The sequence below is a fragment of the Oryzias latipes genome, chromosome 8 (genome assembly GCF_002234675.1).
Source record: "Oryzias latipes chromosome 8, ASM223467v1".
Classification (NCBI taxonomy): Eukaryota; Metazoa; Chordata; class Actinopteri; order Beloniformes; family Adrianichthyidae; genus Oryzias; species Oryzias latipes.
Window position 1 is genome coordinate 6,758,713 of NC_019866.2, and position 18,749 is coordinate 6,777,461.

The following is an 18,749-nucleotide window of genomic DNA, read 5'->3' on the forward strand; positions in this document are numbered from 1 at the left end:
TTTTGTTTCTGTGATTAATTAGTAAGAAGATACTTTTAAATGTTTTACCTTTTGATGTAATATGTAACTGACGTAATTTTTGGTAAAAATGTAGGCACCTATTGTTCAAACTTCAAGTATTTGTCACATATATTTATTTATTCCTTTAACTATTTATATACACAACAATGTGAATGTTAGTATCATTCATAACGAAAATTTCATACTGATCTCAAATGTTGCACGGCTATATGCAGTGATAATCTTTAAACGCAGGAGGTCGCTGTTTCTCAGTTTTAAAACCAGTATTCAACTTTAGCTGTTTGACCCGTGCGACCTCCAAAACAAACCTGTCTCAAGCTAGAGTGGAATAAACAGCTCCAGTTTATAGATTTAGCTTTAAATGATTAATAAGCTGCAGACAATTCTATTGTTGGTTTAATTTTGTACATTTGCATGTTGTAATTGTGTCTTTATTTCTGGTTACCATGAGCAATGTAGTTCTTTTCTTTTGCTATGTGTTGTTTATTTGTTATGTACCTTTTTATATTTGTGATCCGAATAACGGATGCAGTTTATCTTCCACCCTGTCCTCCACCTCAGGTTCTGCTGCACTCATACACAGGAAGTTACTCTTCTGCTTTTCTGCTTCTGTGGTTTCTGTCTGTGTTTCACACTCCCCTCTCCTTCCTCTCATACAGAGGCGTCTCTGCCTTATTCAGAGAAGTTTTCAACCTGTGTAGAAATAGTTCATGAGAGTTGGGTACGTCTTTTCTTAGAGCACGCAGGCCTAACAAGGCTATTGTCTTGTTCTTGTTGGCTCATGTAGACAGACAAGTTTCTGAGCGGACAAACATGAAGACAACCCTCGTTTTTTTCATCACTTATCCTGTCTTGAAGACAGGACGCAATTTAGAATAAATGTTCTTCACCTTAAAGGCACAGGACTTGATTCATCTTAGACCTTCCTGTTTTTGTCATTTAGAGTGACCAACTTTTTGTCACTCTGCTCTGGAATACACCAATTTTCCTCGGAGAAAGGGTTTGTGTAAAGCTTTCCTCCTGGATTACTTTTGGAGATTAGTGATGGGGAATGCGGCGGCAGGGGGCTTGGAGCAAGAACCTGCTGACGGCCGGGACGCCAGGATCTCGGTTTCGGCAATGAGTGATCCCGCACTTGTCTTGCAGAAGAAACAGTCGGCTCCCCCAAAACTTCCCATGCCTCCGGAGGAGGAGCTGGAAGAACGCTTCAATGTGGTCCTGGTGAGTGGTTCTTGTTACTCACACTTTCACCAAATGCAGAGACACTACAGTCCAAGAAACCTGTTGTTAGGAAGGTTATTTGGAATCACATAAATAAGAAGTTTGATCTAATATAACCTTTTAATGTTTAGTCTTGTGTGTTGGGTTGTGTACAGCATTTCTGCACCTGCCAAGATGCTTGTTATTGTTTGAAATCTTAATAATTTTATGTTTATTCTCAGTGTTTAAACTCTAAAACTGACCTACAACCTGAGAGTTTGTACATTTATAAAAATGGATTTGAGTAAACATTTAACTTTTTTAATATACTTGAAACCGACACACGGTACGTAAAGGGTGATCAGAACACGCATGGGCAGCTGGTCATAAGGGGGAAGTTGAGCAATACGTTTACATGAAAAAAGCACAGGACCGGAAAGCGAGTGTTTCACCACCCGATCAACACCCATGCAAGTCGAAAAGTTCAACAACAAAACCCCAAGATCGCCCGCCATTTGTGTTCAAAAACACCAAAACCAAGACAATTTAAAATCCAATTTATCTAAGGTTTTTTATAAAAGATATTTGCTCTATAATTTGTTTTCTTTGTAAACACTTTAAGCTACTATCATGTTAAGATCTCCTCTGTGAGGGTTGAACCTTTTTCTGTACGAAAACCCCAGACCGCACACTGCATTTACTTCACCAACAGTTTTGTGTCACGCTGTGTGGCTGAAAAGTTTGCTGAGCAATACACACCTGCCACTCCTGCCATAAACAACACAACTTTGACAGAAATGAAGCAAATTATGCAACCATAGACTCTTAAATATTTTTTAACAAAAAGGGGGAAAAACCCACTTTCAAAACTTCAGCAACAGATCCCCACAGTTTCTAAATACAAGTGCTGATGCAACACACAACGAAGCACAGGCTGAGCACAAATTTTGAGTATTTTCAAAACGATATCGTGAAAAGATAAATAGTATATTTATCACGTTTTCTTTTATTTTTATATTTAACATTATCCTTTACTTTTTTTTTCTGTATATCTAAAATCCAAGAATCCATCAGATTCTAGACTAAAGTCGGTTTTTAGTATTTTTATTTTTAACGCTTGATGCATATAAACATGGTTTAATATTTAAAATTCACATTTTTACTCTTTTATTTATGACAAAACAATATACCTGTGGGGCATGTTTGGGGTTATAGGTTTATTGATATTTGCATACCAAATGGTGTTAAAAAAAAAACAGCATTTTGCCAAACTCGTTTCTGCCTGCTCCACCCTTTCTGAATGCATGACCTCACTTCTTCTTTCAGAACCATTTTTTCAAATGTAAACTCAAGACACAAGCCAATGATTTTGCATCACTAGCCTACTCGGGGAGAAAAAAAAAAGAGAAAAGGGCACTCTACGTCAATTCATGTAAACTAAAAAGTGAACGACATCATATTTTGGTTAGTCTTCCACCACAGAGGCCACAGAAGGGCTCCTCCTTTACCAGACCTAGTTTGACACCCTTGCACCAAAACAGGAAGGCATTTTCAGTCTAACGGCTTCTTAACAAAAACAGTGAAACTGCAAACTACTGTTAAGGGATTGATAGAAAGGCACACCCAGTATCAACTTGAGATTTTTTTCCTGTCAGCAAGTTGCATGTTTGAAGGTTGGAAATACCTGATATCATCAAGCATGTACCGGTACATGTTTATTCTGCATGAAAATCTAATTTTAAAGTAAAAATAATAATAAACTCTTAATATCAATTCAAATTTGCTTCACTAGTTTGGTTCGGTTTCTTGATGACCAAAACCCAGCCAGAGTCACAAAGTCCCTCCTCACCATTTAGAAAAATACACTTTATTTTTTTATGGTCATTCATTGATAAAATAAGGCTTTTAAATATTTAGAATACATTTAAATATAACAGTGTTTAATTTTTTCTCAATATAACCATTTTAATTTATTTTATTTTGACAGCAGCACATCCGGGTTCCTTTCAAAATAAAAATACAGCCTGTGTCGAAAAAAGATCCTCTTGCTGCTGAAGATGTAGTTGAATTAAGATGCAAGAAAGAAAAACAGGGCATTTTTTTAAAATCATGACTGTTGTGCACAATCATCCTTTTTCTCCTTTACTATCCAATATAAATATGAAAATTTTGGTTTAGAATTTCTTAAAAAAAGACAAAAATTACTTATTTAAAACAAATCAATCAAAATAACAAATTATTATTTATTTAAATCATTAGCATTTTTTTCAATACCAAATAGTCACAATGGAAGGATTCAAATGTGTGACTCCAGAGTCTCAGCTTGCAAACCCCTGTTCTGTGCAGTTCTTTTTGGGAAATGAGCAACTCTCATTTCCGAAGACAAACTTTCCTTTGTGGGCAGAATTCAATTAGTCAAAAAATAAATGTCATTTAAAAAAAAAAAAAAAAATTCCAAAGGTCGGCTAAGGTTGGCAGCCTCAATGATTCTTTATGGAATTTGCAAAAACAAAATATATAGGTTAATATTTATTTATAAAAAGTATGTATCGTGTTTTGAGCAGCTCAAAGTGCTTCACTGTTAAAGACAGTACACAAAATGAATACCGATCCACCGCTTTGCCCCCCACACCCTACCATCCTCTCAATTGACACGTGCACCCCGTGACCCCAAATGAATAAATGCATGAAAATTTGACTGTAAATAGGAAGAAACCTGTAAAAGAAACTCATGGCTTGCCTTTGCTGTGATAAAACAAGATAATGGAAATGTATTTATACCACCCAGATCAGGGCTCTCTCCACAGTCGTGAGGCCTCAATGGAGGCGAGCACTGTGGCAACAACCACAGACAAAGCTGGCAATGAATGGTACAATGGATCCCCTTAAGGAAACACTGGAGCTAAAATCTTAATAGGAAAAGAATAGATGAACTAAATACATAAAAAACGTTAAAATAAATAACCAGGTAAGATAATCAAAAAGCCATGTCAAAAAAGTTGGGTCTTGAGCTTCTTCCTAAAAACCTCTACTGTCACTGTGGTTCTGAGGTTCTCTGGCAGAACAGTAAAGGTGGAACAAAGCATCGCCGTGAGTTTTCTCCTCATCTTAGGACCAACCATTGACTGTATTAGAGAACTGGACTAAGTGTGTGTGACTCCACCCATAGAAAACGACTTATTTCTGGCTCCAGCGAAATGAAAGCAATTCAGTCACCATTTTTCTGTGATACGGACGTCACCATGTTGGAGCTAGACGACAGTCATTGGTCCAAGTTGGTCTGAGTCAATGTTTCTATGGCAACTACTGTCGTCAGTCATGAGTAAGCTTGTTTGAAGTCCATGCCCCTCCCACTGAAAGCAGGCTTGAGAGAATTGGTCTGATTGGTCAGTTTATAACTCGCACATGATTTAATAAATAAACTTTGATTTGATAACTCAAATAACTTGCAATAAAGAAAAAATATTGTGAAAAAAAATAGGATTTGCAAGAACATGTTAAAAAAGGGCATTAGAGCAAGAATGGATTTCGTGACAAATAGAATGACTGAGTAATAGCTGTCTCAAAACAAGAAGGGGGAGGGATCACTCAGTCCAATTCTCTTGTACAGTCAATGGGAACAACTAAAAGGCCAGTGCTGGGCAACCTCAGGGTCAAAGCAAAGCAAAAAGCAGTAATGAGTGAATAGTACATAACCACATTTATATAACCTTTCAATTTTCCTACTTAAATTGACTATTATTTGGAATCCATGGTAACTCCTGGACCACCATGCAAACACTAATCGGTGCAATATTGTTGCATTAAATGTTAACACAGATAAAGCACCGCTACCTTTATTTCTATTTTTATAATTTGTTGTGTTTTCTGGTTAAAGCAGCATCTCCTTGTTCCTCTCTCTTGCAGAGTTACATGAACCTGCCTCCTGACAAACTGAAGCTGTTAAGCCAATACGACAATGACAAGAAGTGGGAATTAGTCTGCGATCAGGTGAGAGCGTCTTCCCTTGGTGATGTTCTGGTTTCAGGCAGCAGCACATGACTCTCGGCAGGTTACTGCTTCCTTCATGTGGACAGAGTTGAAGCAAAGTGCATAAGCACCCAAAAGAAGACCTGTGTGATATTTGCTGTGTGAAAACCCCGCAGCGCACTTTTCTGTGGTGGCAAGATGTGTCGGCATGGCAACGGAGGGTGGTTTATCTGTTGTGTTTACCAGCCCAGGCAGGAACTGTGTCATGTGTTTGTAGTTGAAAAATGTGTCACCTGTTTCTTCTCCTATAAGGAGCGTTTCCAAGTGAAGAGCCCTCCTTCCACCTACCTGGTCAAGATCAAGAGCTTCTACCAAGATCAAGGAGGGGTGTCCCGAAGGGTCAGCACAAAGCGTTACTTCTCATTTAATGCCCATCATATGAAAATTATTTGGTTATTCTATCTTTTTTTGGTTCTTTAGTTAAAGAAAAGGATTCAAGATGCCACTCAGGTCCTTAAAAACCTGGAGATATCTCTTCGTACCAACCACATCGGGTGAGCTTAATGACTAAAACACCTTACATTTATTTATTTTTTTAATTAAAAGAATTAATCTATGGGATCTATCTATTCTAATCTAATTTAGAATGTGTTAGTTATTTGATAAATGGTTTACCACTGTGTTGTTATTTACATATATTTACAGTATATTGTGAAACTTTGACTTGAATTTCAGTTTGGGGTTTTGTTCACATTTATCTTCCCCACAATCACATCTTTTGAAATGAAGAGGAACTTTATTTAATCACTGGTGTCAGTACTTCTAAACCTGCTGAACTTCCGATGGGATTAAATAACATGTTCTGTTGGAGTAACTCACTTTTGATTGGAGTCACAGCTCCTAATGCTGTCACCAGTTGGACTTGCTGGACCAGAATGTAAACAAGAACATTTTTAGCGAGCTGCATTTTTAGTTTTTAAACTTTAGTTTTTTATAAAACCAGAATATATTCCCAAATTAAGCATGATTTGCTTTTGCAGTGTCAAATGTGTCGTATTCTCTTTTTTTTTTTTCTTGAATAATTTATGGGTATGGGTGCTTTTGGCAGAACAAAAAAGGTAAAACAAAATATGTAAAAATAAAAAAAAGGGCCTAAAAACTCTTCAGAAAGCCTCCAGAATAAACTGGGGAGACGTTAACACATGATGGTTAGAATCTTTAAAGGTAGAAACTAAAGAAACGACAGTTGGCAATATTTTGTAGCAGAGGTGTGGCTCAAAATATTTTTTTTTTCAGCTTTTTAAATCCATGTGCTTCAATACTTTTCTTATTTTTGTAGATGGGCCCAGGAGTTTCTCAATGAGGAGAATAAAGGTTTGGATGTTCTGGTGGAATACCTGTCCCACGCCCAAAGCGACTCCCCGTGAGTAAACATCTCATGTAATGTTAGATTGTGCTAGATCCATGTCAGTGTAAGGATTTCTCATCCTTCCCCTGTGCACCTTGTAGGTTTGACATGGACAGTGTGGAAAACGGAACAGTGTCAGACAGGAAAAAGTCAATGGACAGATCAATGGAGGATTTGACCAAGAGTCCCAGCAGCAGTCAGTCCCACGGGGTGACCAGAGCTGCTCGGGCGCTGACTGTGAGGTGAGCAGCTGCAGTCACAAGCTGAGCTTTTAGATTTAGTAGGAATCACTGTTGTTTTCTGAATCCTTCCTTGAATGAGTAGTGAATATAATACAAATAAACATATAAAAAAAGATTTCTATTGGAGAGCACAGAATTACTCTGATGCAAAGTAATGTAAACGTACTGTCTGCGGCTCATCAGCTATTAACTTCATGGAATTAGTCTCAAATTTCTTTAATTTTTTTTATTTTTAAGTGACATAAGAAATCTCGTAAAATGACGGCAAGACTAAAACACAAAATAATACTTTTGTTTCTCATTTTATTAAAATTTGCTGCATTTTTTTGTCTCATTTTACAATTGTAGGGCATAATTCTTTATTTATTTTTATGTTAATTTTCTCTTAATCTGATACTGCAAGCAGGTACTGGTATACTGATATCCCTATAAATAACTGGAAAATCAGCTAGATTGCAGCTGATTTTTACTGGTGTACTTCTGTGATGACTTGTTCTTTATCAGAATAAGCTCAACTTTGGTGAACAAGATGCAAAAGAAGCCCCATGTGTCCCTCCAAAGAGACGACATACATGTCTGCATCATGTGCTTGCGAGCCATCATGAACTACCAGGTACAGGCTATATTAAACTGTAAAAAACTTGCATTTTCTGCATAAAGTTGCCTGAGACCAGCTTTTCATATCTTGTCTTTGCTTTCAGTCTGGCTTCAACCTGGTGATGAGTCACCCGCGCTGCGTGAACGAGATCACCCTCAGTCTCAACAGCAGGAATCCCAGGTGAGAGGGATCTCCAGCAAGATGAAGCGTGTGCCATCCGTCTGTCTCCATCCACATCTAACCCCCACCTCCTTTGTCGTGACAGGACCAAGGCTCTTGTTCTGGAGTTACTGGCTGCGGTGTGTCTTGTCAGAGGAGGGCATGACATCATTCTCTCTGCTTTTGATAACTTCAAGGAGGTGAAATTCTTTTTCTTTTAACTGGATTGCGATATTTGGATGTGAGTTTGAGTTTTGCTTTCAGTCATTCCTCTGTTGCTTACTTCCTGTCTTTCATCACTCAGTGAGTGAGACACGTCAGCCCTCGCATGCAAAACTTTAAGTTTAGCTCATGTCTAACAGTCATGCACGCATGTCTGTGTTCTAATTCAGTCACACTGCAGAAGTATAGCTTTTGCTTTTTTGGAAGCAAAGACCCACTCCAATAAAATTAACATTTTGATGTTTTTAACATGTTCTTGTGGCACTTTTCTCATGATCGCTTGGGAAACAAAAATATATTTCTCAATATATTGAGCAACAATGTATTGACAATATATTCCATATATGGAAGTAATATATTTTTCAGTATTTTAAAATACTGCCATAATTGCATTTTCATATGTGGTAACATTCTATGCAATGAATTGTGATTTCTACTGAAATGTCCTATTGACTGATATACTATGTAATCTATTATATCCCACTATATCATATAACGTAAGTCATATATTAAAAGAGGCATTATACAGTGGTGGACAAAATTGTTGGTACCCCTCAGTTAAAGAAAAAAAGCCCACAATGCTCACTGAAATTACTTGAAACGTTCAAAAGTAACAATAGATTAAAATTTATTAAAAATTAAATAATGAATATAAGCGATTTCTTTTGAGTTGTTGATTAACATAATTATTAAAAAAAAAAAAAACTAATGAAATAGGGCTGGACAAAAATGATGGTACCTCCATAAAAGACTGAGAACTAATTGCCCAGGGGGTCATGATGAACTCAGGATGTCCTTTAATTGACATCACTGCTGTTTTTAAACCTATAATCAGACAGTCAGGCTGCCTGTTTAAAGGGAGAAAAATAGTCACTTTGGTGAAAAGGTGTGGACCACACTGAACATGGACAACAGAAAGCGAAGGAGAGAATTGTCCCAGGACATTAGAAACAAAATTATAGACATTCATCGTAAAGGTAAAGGCTATAAAACCATCTCTAAGCAGCTTGAAGTTCCTGTGACGACAGTAGCACATATTATTCAGAAGGTTAAGACCCACGGGACAGTAGCCAACCTCCCTGGACGTGGCCGGAAGAGGAAAATTGAGGAGACGGATAGTTGGAAGAGCCCAGAACAACCTCCAAAGACATTAAAGGTGAACTCCTAGATCAAGTAACATCAGTGTCAGATCACACCATTCGTCGTTGTTTGAGCCAGAGTGGACTTCATAAGCGAGACGACTAAGGAGGACACCACCGTTGAAAGGAAATCATAAAAAAGCCAGACTGGAATTTGCAAAAATGCAAATACAAAGCTTCTGGGAAAATGTCCTTTGGACAGATGAGACCAAACTGGAGCTTTTTGGTAAGGCACATCACTTCTGTGTTCATACACTCAAAAATGAAGCATACAATGAAAAGAACACTGTCCCTACTGTGAAACATGGAGGAGGCTCAGTTCTGTTTTGGGGCTGCTTTGCTGCATCTGGCACAGGGTGTCTTGAAGTTGTGCGAGGTATAATGAAATCTCTAGATTATCAAGGCATTCTGGATAGAAATGTGGTGCCTAGTGTCAGAAAGCTTGGTCTCAGTCGCAGGTCATGGGTCTTCCAACAGGACAACAATCCAAAACACACAGCCAAAACCCCCAAGAACGGCTGAGAGAAAAGCGTTGGACTATTCTGAAGTGGCCTTCTATGAGCCCAGATCTGAATCCCCTTGAACATCTGTGGAAGGAGCTGAACCATGCCATTTGGAGAAGACACCCGTCAATCCTGAGACAACTGGAGCAGTTTGCTCATGAGGAGTGGGCCAAAATACCTGTGGACAGGTGCAGAAGGCTCATTGACAAAAACAGAAACCGTTTAATTGCAGTGATTGCCTCAAAAGGTAGTGCAACAACATATTAAGTTATGGGTACCATCATTTTTGTCCAGCCCTATTTCATTAGTTTGTTTTTTTAAATAATTCTGTTAATCAACAACTCAAAATGTATCACTGATTTTGATTATTTAATTTTCAATAAATTTTAATTTATTGTTACTTTTGAGCGTTTCAAGTAATTTCAGTGAGCATTGTGCACTTTCTTTCTTTTCACTACCAACAATTTTGTCCACCACTATATACAAATTTCTATATATCATATAATAAACATAAAAGATAATATGCCTAGACTCATATGATGTTATATAGATTACAAATACATAGCTATAGCTATGACTCAAATAATTACTTTCCTATGTAAATAATCATTTAGTATTACAGTCAATGGCATTTAAGTTATATAAATTGTTACATATTCATATGTGGTCCAACCATTTTTTCATATTAAGAAATATTGGTTGCAAAATCGGATTTAGGAATTCCTGCCTAACAACCAAAAAATGTATATATTTCAACAAAGATACAACCAATTAAAAAAATAGTTCGTTAATACACAAATTAATTTCAACATATATATAAATCAATAAAAATAAATAGATTTTTCATCCATATATTGCAATATAATTTAAAATGTATGAGTAAGTTCCTGATATATTGAAATATATTTCTTAATTTAAATGATATATTTTTTCTGCTCTGCTCCATTCCAATGCATCCACTTGCAGACGATTACATTCATGTACTTCTTTCTTGTCTGAGCTGGCATCTGGCTCAAAACTGTACGGCTGGATAGTTCCACTATTGCTCTGCATTTTCGTTGCACCGGTAATGTTAGCTTGAGGGTGTGAGGGGCTGTAAGCTAACGGGAAAGCGTGTAAAAAGAAGGATGTCGGGAAGCAGGGGTGGGCTTACACCGTGCCAACAGTCCCGCCTACAGCTGAGAGGCAACTTTTTAATGAACTACTGCCGCTCTGCAGAAACTATGTCCTAGAAAATGTCAGTTTTCACACTTTGATATAGTATTAATCGATCCAAAAACATAACTATTATGCCTTATAGAGAAAAAGTAAATTGCTGTATTTTCTTCCAGGTGAGCAAAGAAAAGGACCGCTTTGAGAAGCTGATGGAGTACTTCATACATGATGACAACAACATTGACTTCATGGTAAGACAACTTTTAAACCAGTTGTGTCTCATGCTGAGAGCCTGAATGTATGTGATGTTCAGCTGCCACCGTGTTTGTCTGCAGGTCGCCTGCATGCAGTTCATTAACATCGTGGTTCATTCAGTGGAAAACATGAACTTCCGAGTCCATCTACAGTACGAGTTCACTCACCTGGGATTAGACAAGTATTTAGAGGTAAATGTCCTTGACAAACTCAGAGGTTGTTCAGCAGTGGTCATCTTCAAAGAAAATGCAAATCCATCTAGGCTGTTGCACCTTATAAAAAATTTGTCCAAAGAAAAATTTCACATCTTAAATAAAGACAATGACACTTATACTGAGTTTTTAAGTGATATGACTAATAGAAAAAATAAATGACTTCCTTTTTCTTTAGAGTCTGAAAGAGACTGAAAGTGAGAAGCTGAAGGTTCAGATCCAAGCCTACCTGGATAACGTGTTAGATGTGGGAGCTCTGCTGGAGGACGCTGAGAACAGAGGAGGAGTGTTGGACCATGTGGATGAACTCCAGGAGCACAACATTCAGGTGAGGCAGGGACGCATGGGATCACTTTCAGCCAGCAGAGGTAGGATTTTGTTCCTGGTTGTGTGAATTTAACTTGAATTTGAATGGTGTTTTTTGTTCTTGTTGCAGCTCTCTGCCAGGCTTCAGGAGGTTGAGAATCAAAGTGCAGAGAGGATAAGTGAACTCGAAACTCAGTTATTGCAGTCATCCAAGGAGATCGAGCTGCTCAGAGTAAGAACCATCTCATGGCTTTTAATTCTTCTTCTTCTCTCTCGGCGTTTCCTATCAGGGGTCGCCACAGCGAATCATCCTTTTCCACCTCACTCTATCGTGAACATCTTCTACCCTAACTTTAGCCAACTTCATGTCCTCTGTTAAGACATCCATATATCTCCTCTTTGGCCGTCCTCTTGCCCTCCTGCCAGGCAGCTCCATCTCCAACATCCTTCTACCAATATATCCACTATCCCTCCTCTGAACATGTCCAAACCATCTCAGTCTGGCTTCTCTGACTTTGTCGCTAACACAGGCAACATGAGCCGTCCCTCTGATGTACTCGTTCCTTATCCTGTCTAACCTGGTCACTTCTAAGGAGAACCTCAACATCTTCATCTCCGCTACCTCCATCTCAGCCTCTTGTCTCTGTCTCACTGCTACCGTCTCTAACCCATAGAGCAGAGCTGGTCTCACCACTGTCTTGTACACCTTTCCTTTGAGTTTTGCTGACACTCTTCTGTCACACAACACTCCTGACACTTTCCTCCAACCGCTCCAACCTGCCTGCACTCGCCTCTTCACCTCTTTTCCACACTCTCCATCACACTGAACTGTTGACCCCAAGTACTTAAACTCCTGCACCTTCTTCACCTCAGTCCCCTGTAACCTAACGCTTCTACCTTGATCCCTCTCGTTCAGACACATGTATTCTGTCTTACTACGACTGACCTTCATGCCTCTTCTTTCCAGAGCAAACCTCCACCTCTCTAGCTGTTCCTCCACCTGCTCTCTACTCTCACTGCAAATTACGATGTCATCCGCAAACATCATTGTCCAGGGAGATTCCTGTCTTACCTCGTCTGTCAGCCTGTCCATCAGCATAGCAAACAAAAAGAGACTCAAAGCTGATCCTTGGTGTAGTCCCACCTCCACCTTGAACTCCTCTGTCTGACCTACAGCACATCTCACCACCGTCATACTTCTCTCATACATGTCCTGAACTACTCTGACGTACTTCTCTGCCACTCCAGACGACCTCATACAGTACCACAGCTCCTCCCTCGGCACCCTGTCATACACCTTCTCTAAATCTACGAACACACAATGCAGCTCCTTCTGACCTTCTCTGTACTTTTCCATCAACATTCTTAAAGCAAAAATGGCATCAGTGGTGCTCTTACGGGGCAGGACACAAATCTCCACCTTCTTCCTAAGCCTGGCTTCCACTACTCTTTCCCACAGCTTCATTGTGTGGCTCATCAACTTCATTCCTCTATAGTTGCTACAGTCCTGCGTGTCGCCCTTGTTCTTAAAGATCGGGACCCGAACGCTTCTACGCCATTCCTGAGGCACCTTCTCACTCTCTAAAATCATATTGAACAAACTCGTTAGAAATTCCACTGCTGTCTCTCCTAAGCACTTCCATACCTCCACAGGTAGGTCATCAGGACCAACGGCCTTTTCCGCTCTTCATCCTTTTCAGAGCCTTCCTAACCTCATCCTTTCCAATCTCTGCTACTTCCTGCTCCACAACAACCACATCTTCCTCCCTTCTTTCCCTGTTATTTTCCTTGTTCATCAGCTCCTCAAAATACTCCTTCCATCTTTTCTGTACACTCTCCTGGGTTGTTAGCACCTTTCCATCTCTGTCCTTAATCACCCTTATCTGTTGCACGTCCTTTCCATCTCTGTCTCTCTGTCTGGCTAGCCTGTACAAGTCCTTCTCTCCTTCCTTTGTGTCTAACCTGTCATATAGCTCATCGTAAGCTTTCTGTTTGGCCTTTGCCACCTCTCTCTTCGCTCTACGCTGCGCTTCCTTGTACTCCTGTCTACCTTCCTCAGTCCTTTCTACATCTCACTTCTTTTTAGCCAACCTCTTCCTCTGGACGCATTCCTGTACTTCCTCATTCCACCACCAAGTGTCTTTACCGTCTTTCCTCTTTCCAGATGACACACCTAGCACCTTCCTACCTGTTTCCCTGATAATCTCTGCTGTAGTTTCCCAGTCATCTGGAAGCTCATCCTGACCACCCAGGACCTGTCTCAACTTCTGCCTAAATTCCTCACAAGTTTCTTCATTCTGTAGCTCATGGATTTTAATTAGGTTGGGTAAAAAAAGACAGTCCAGTAAGTGTTGCCCTTAAAAAAAGTAAGTAAGCATTTAATTATTGTGTTTCTCAAAAGAGGAACAAACATTGGCTAAGACTTGTTAAACTGCCACAATAGTTTTTAAGATGACAAGCATGGAGGAAACATCAGTTTAAGCGATGCTCACAAGTTTTTAATAAAACTGTGGGAAATTTGCCATGGGTAGCCTGTGTCAGTCATTCCTTGATCTATTATAAGAGCGTTCCCAGTTGTCTTTTAAATATGATCATGCCATTTTTAGACAAAATGTAAAAAAAATGTTTTCTAGTACATAGTTTCTGGCATTAGTTCATTTGAAATTTACCTCTGAGTTATGAGCAAGACTGTTGGCGTGGAGTAAGCCCGTCCCTGCTTCGCGACATCCTTCTGTTTCCACTCTATCCTGCTAGATTACAGCCTGTCACACGCCCGCATGAATCTATTTGATCTGCAAGTGGATGCATGAGAATAGAGAGGAGCAGGGAGCTTGTGGCCCGCTGATTGTAGCTTCCACATCACTGCTACAGGCTTTTTCCAATGGCATTTTTTCATCTGCTCCTGATTCACAACAATTTGAATCAAGAAATACTATTTTAAGCTTAGATTTCCTTAGATATATCAACAATCATTTAAAAAATGCAACAGACAATGCTAAAAATACAATTTTATGGAGTGAGTTTATAAATTTTGATCAAAGTTTTATTTTGGCAAATAATAGGACTTCAAGTTAAAATCTTTGATCTTTTATAATGTAGCATAAAAAAATGGCAAAGTGCACAATGTTCACCTGACTGTAGAAACAAGTTCTCCAGAATATTTATACAACTTTCAACCAGGTTAACATTTGAAGCACCATAACGTGTGTGTTTGTTATTTTTATTTTGCATTTCCACCTCACAGGAAAGCCTGCGAGAGTCGTGCTCCCAGGTTGGCTCTTTGCAACAGAGGGAAAGAGAACGGGAGCTGGACAGGGAAAGGGAGAAAGACCGTGAGCGTTTGAGCACCTCTGTCAGTCAGACAAATTCTGAGCTGGAGCAGAAGATCCAGGAGCTGCAGGAAAAAGGTTTGATTCGAGTGGGTCGCAATCCCTCAGGTGGTTTGGATATCCAAGTGGTGCCCGTCACAGTGGTGGAATATGTCCAAACCCCAACGACTGAACCAAGCAGTCCGAGCCCTTCTTCACCTCCAGCCCCTGCTGGTTCAGAGCAAACTGCCCCTCCTCCTCCACCACCTCCACCTCCACCCCAAGAGGGATTGTCTGGGACATGCCCACCTCCTCCTCCTCCTCCTCCTCCTCTATCTGGGACATGCCCACCTCCTCCTCCTCCTCCACCACCACCTGGTGCTGGTCCCCCACCTCCCCCTCCCCCTCCTGGTTCCGGTCCACCACCGCCGCCTCCCCCACCTGGTTGTGGACCACCGCTTCCCCCTCCTCCACCTGGCGGTGGACCCCCATTACCTCCTGGAGCTGTAGACACCCAGTCTGGTGAGGATGTTAAAACCTGAAACGTACCACAAACTGGAAACGGTCCGGATGCAGCGTCAATGTGACTAAATGCGTATTTTTCTACAGGGCTTAAGAGCAAACGGAGCATTCAGACCAAGTTCAGGATGCCTCTGTTGAATTGGCAAGCGTTGAAACCTAACCAGGTTACAGGCACAGTCTTCAATGATCTGGACGATGAACAGATCTTAGAGGTGAGATCTCACACAACGCACTGCACTTTGCATGGCATCTCAACCAATGTTTTTAAAACCTCTACTCGTTTGGTATTCATTATTTCTGCCTCAGGAGCTTAATATGGAGGATTTTGAGGAGCAGTTTAAGACAAGGGCCCAGGGGAATGCAGCAGATCTGTCCAAAGTCAAGAAAAAGATGGTCCAAAAAGCTCCCAGCAAGACATCTTTGATTGATGCCAACAAGGCCAAGAATCTGGCAATCACTTTACGGAAAGGAGGAATGAGCCCATCCGACATCTGCACTGCAATAGAGACGTACGTGCTTAGTTAACATGTTTGAAACTGCTCTTCTTTCAAACTTTTTGTCATGCACGCACTAACAACAACCCTCTAATTTTACAGATACGATCAGTCCTTATCCATAGACTTCCTGGAACTGCTTGAACACTTTATACCATCAGATTTTGAGATGAAGCTTCTGGTAAATTATGAGAAAGAAGGACGACCACTAGACGAACTGACCCATGAGGACCAATTTATTTTACGCTTTGGGAAGATTCCTCGCCTGAACCAGCGAATAAACACTCTCACCTTCATGGGCAACTTCCCAGACACCATCAAACGCTTGCAGCCAGTAAGTTGGTTAATGTGCTGTTGTCTTCTAAGGTTGAACAGGCGTTAATCAGACTTTTCGTTATCCGCAGCAATTGAATTCCATCATTGCTGCATCGATGTCCATCAAGTCTTCGGCCAAATTAAAAAAGATCTTGGAAGTGAGTGAATTTGAGTGCACACACGTGCAGCTTTCAAAATGTGAACTTTTATACATTTCTTGTTTCTTTTCAGATTGTTCTTGCCTTTGGGAACTATATGAACAGCAGTAAGAGAGGTGCAGCGTATGGTTTTAGGCTGCAAAGCCTCGACCTCGTAAGTAACTAACATGCAGAACAAATCTTAATAAACAAGAACCTTTAAATGAACCATCTCCCTTTTTTACCCTTCAGCTGCTGGAGACTAAATCTACTGACCGTAAACAGACGTTACTTCACTTTATCACCAGTATTATCCAGGAAAAGTACCCCGATCTGGTCAACTTCTACACTGATCTTCAATTTGTGGACAAGGCAGCACTTGGTAATTAAACAGCTTCATGCCTTAGTCACATGCACCAAAGCACAGGTGTTAAACTGTACATTATTTGGGTTGTCCGGGCCTTTGGTGGGTTGTAAAGAGGTGCAGCCGCATCTTAACCCTTGTGCTATCTCAGATGACCCCACCCTTACACTGACGTGTTCTCCCTACCATGACAAAGGTGGAAAGATTTCATGTAATCCATGGACACCAGTGAAGATCACAAATCATTGAAGAAAAAAGGTTCAGCGCACTGTCTAGTGGGTCTAGATGACCCAACTCCCAATGTTATAGTGGCTAGGATAGCACAAGGGTTAAAGGGAGCCCAGGTGTGTCTCGCAGTTCCCTTGTGGGTGATCAGAAAAATGGAACGTACCATTTTCATGCGTGTGGTAAATCTATCTTAAAGTATTTGTAAGGATAATGTAAGTTAATGCACTTATAACGTAAAGGGGATGCTATCGTACGGTGCACTTATGCCCCACTTTTTTCATTAGTGAGGTGCGAGTACTGGCCTCGTACTGACGGTATGCAAATACTACACGCTTCCCTATTGTCTAATTTCCTAATTTTTTTACAACCAGGCAGCAAGCAAGGAGGACACACTTAAACTTGAACATCACTAATGGGCTCCTTGCACAGTGCACAAGTTTCGGGGGGAATTGAAAAAAGGAAGAATCCGTATGACACGCCTGGATCTCACCTACTTCCTCCCAACTTACCCTTGTGTGTTGTTAGTGTTCACCTCGACCTGTAGTCCATTGCTCGTCCATTGAGAAAATGCATATGAACATTGTCGCTCTACGAGCTCACAAGCAGTCTATGACGTTGATATTTTGTGCCGGCCACCTATGTGAAACACACAGGTTTATCCATAACTATCCGTAAGGGCAGTTGTGACTAAGGCATAAATTAACTGTATACATCTGTGCATTTACCTGTGAAATGTTGTTAAACTCTGTGATTGCTTTGCTAGTGTCCCTGGATGGCATTCTGCAAGACATCCGCACGTTAGAGCGAGGAATGGAAATGACCAAGAAGGAGTTCTTGGTGCAGGACGACAGTACTGTGTTGAAGGAATTCATCAAAGTCAACAGTGAACATCTTGACTCTTTGATCAAAGACAGCAAGACAGCACAGGAGGCTTACCTTTCTGTCGTGGAGTATTTCGGAGAGAACCCCAAAACCACACAGCCCTCCATGTTTTTCCCCATCTTTGGACGCTTCATAAAAGCCTATAAGGTACAGTAGCTATGTATTTGGATCAGATGCTTTTTTAGGTTGTATGTTTATCCATATTGCCTGTACTGCAGACAGCAAAGCAGGAGCTTGAGCAGAAGAAGAAAATGGAGAGCGAAAGCCAGGAGGTGAAGGAATCGCCATCTCCAAACAAGGCAGTGAGTCCAAAGGTAAGAAATGAAATGTCTTGATGGAAACTAAGGCATCTCATGGTGTTAGAAATAATTGTTTCAATTGCTTTATTTTGCTAACGCTTAGGGTCCTGGGATGCCAAAGATGCCTCAAATGGACCTAATTGCAGAACTGAAGAAGAAGCAGTTGAAGCCTCCAGTCCGTGAAGGAAAAGATGGAGCTCTGGAGGACATCATCACAGGTCTTCATTTCTTCTGATACTACACTTTAGATTGTTTGCCTCACATTTTATGTAATTCCGGACGAAATTGGAATCTCACACCAGCCTTTTTTTTTCTTTTGCTCTTCCTCAGATTTGAGGAACACACCATACAGGCGGACAGATGGTCGTCGCCCTGCACAGCGCCAGGAGACTTGAGCTATTTCTGATTCACACTTTTTTTTTTTTAGCTTAAAGACATAACTGGAATCACATTCAATATAAGGAAAATCCTATTTTCTAAGATGAGCTGTACATAGAATATTTTTCATGATTTAAATTCATTTATATCCATATAATAACAAGTATTACTATTACAATATCACGTTTTTTATCTGTAAATAGAATTTGGAAATATTTTTAAATAACAGGTCATGAAGTTGAATGAAAAAATAACAAAAACAAACATTAAATATTTTCATGGTGCCTTAATGGAAATTGGAGTTAGGTAACTCGTGCTCAATAATTCAAAGTAAAGTGCTTTTTTTCAGCCTTTGTGTTTGTATTTGTGCTTTTTGTGAATACACAGGATTCTTTTCCTTTAAAGTTAAAAAGGTATATAATTTACATGTGTT

At 40.0% G+C, this 18,749-nt stretch overlaps 1 protein-coding gene across 1 annotated transcript; it reads left to right on the forward strand.

Moving 5' to 3' along the window:
- The first annotated feature begins 652 nt into the window (after positions 1-652).
- On the forward strand, positions 653-18,667 carry fmnl1 (formin like 1). The gene is made up of 24 exons (XM_023957434.1): positions 653-1,242; positions 5,128-5,211; positions 5,503-5,589; positions 5,671-5,744; positions 6,530-6,613; positions 6,700-6,840; positions 7,345-7,453; positions 7,542-7,618; positions 7,704-7,797; positions 10,793-10,867; positions 10,952-11,062; positions 11,262-11,411; positions 11,520-11,621; positions 14,634-15,219; positions 15,307-15,431; positions 15,526-15,728; positions 15,816-16,047; positions 16,118-16,186; positions 16,260-16,340; positions 16,418-16,547; positions 17,521-17,786; positions 17,858-17,953; positions 18,042-18,156; positions 18,269-18,667. The coding sequence occupies exons 1-24, from the start codon at positions 1,066-1,068 to the stop codon at positions 18,331-18,333; spliced, it is 3,333 nt and encodes a 1,110-aa protein (XP_023813202.1). The 5' UTR covers positions 653-1,065; the 3' UTR covers positions 18,334-18,667.
- The last annotated feature ends 82 nt before the right edge of the window (positions 18,668-18,749 follow it).

Excerpts from the sequence above, each read along its gene's own strand:
- fmnl1 (XM_023957434.1), top strand. The coding sequence starts at position 1,066 with ATGGGGAATGCGGCGGCAGGGGGCTTGGAGCAAGAACCTGCTGACGGC. Across the intron at positions 5,212-5,502 it reads GGGAATTAGTCTGCGATCAG|GAGCGTTTCCAAGTGAAGAG; the intron begins GTGAGAGCGTCT and ends TTCTCCTATAAG. Across the intron at positions 18,157-18,268 it reads TCTGGAGGACATCATCACAG|ATTTGAGGAACACACCATAC; the intron begins GTCTTCATTTCT and ends GCTCTTCCTCAG.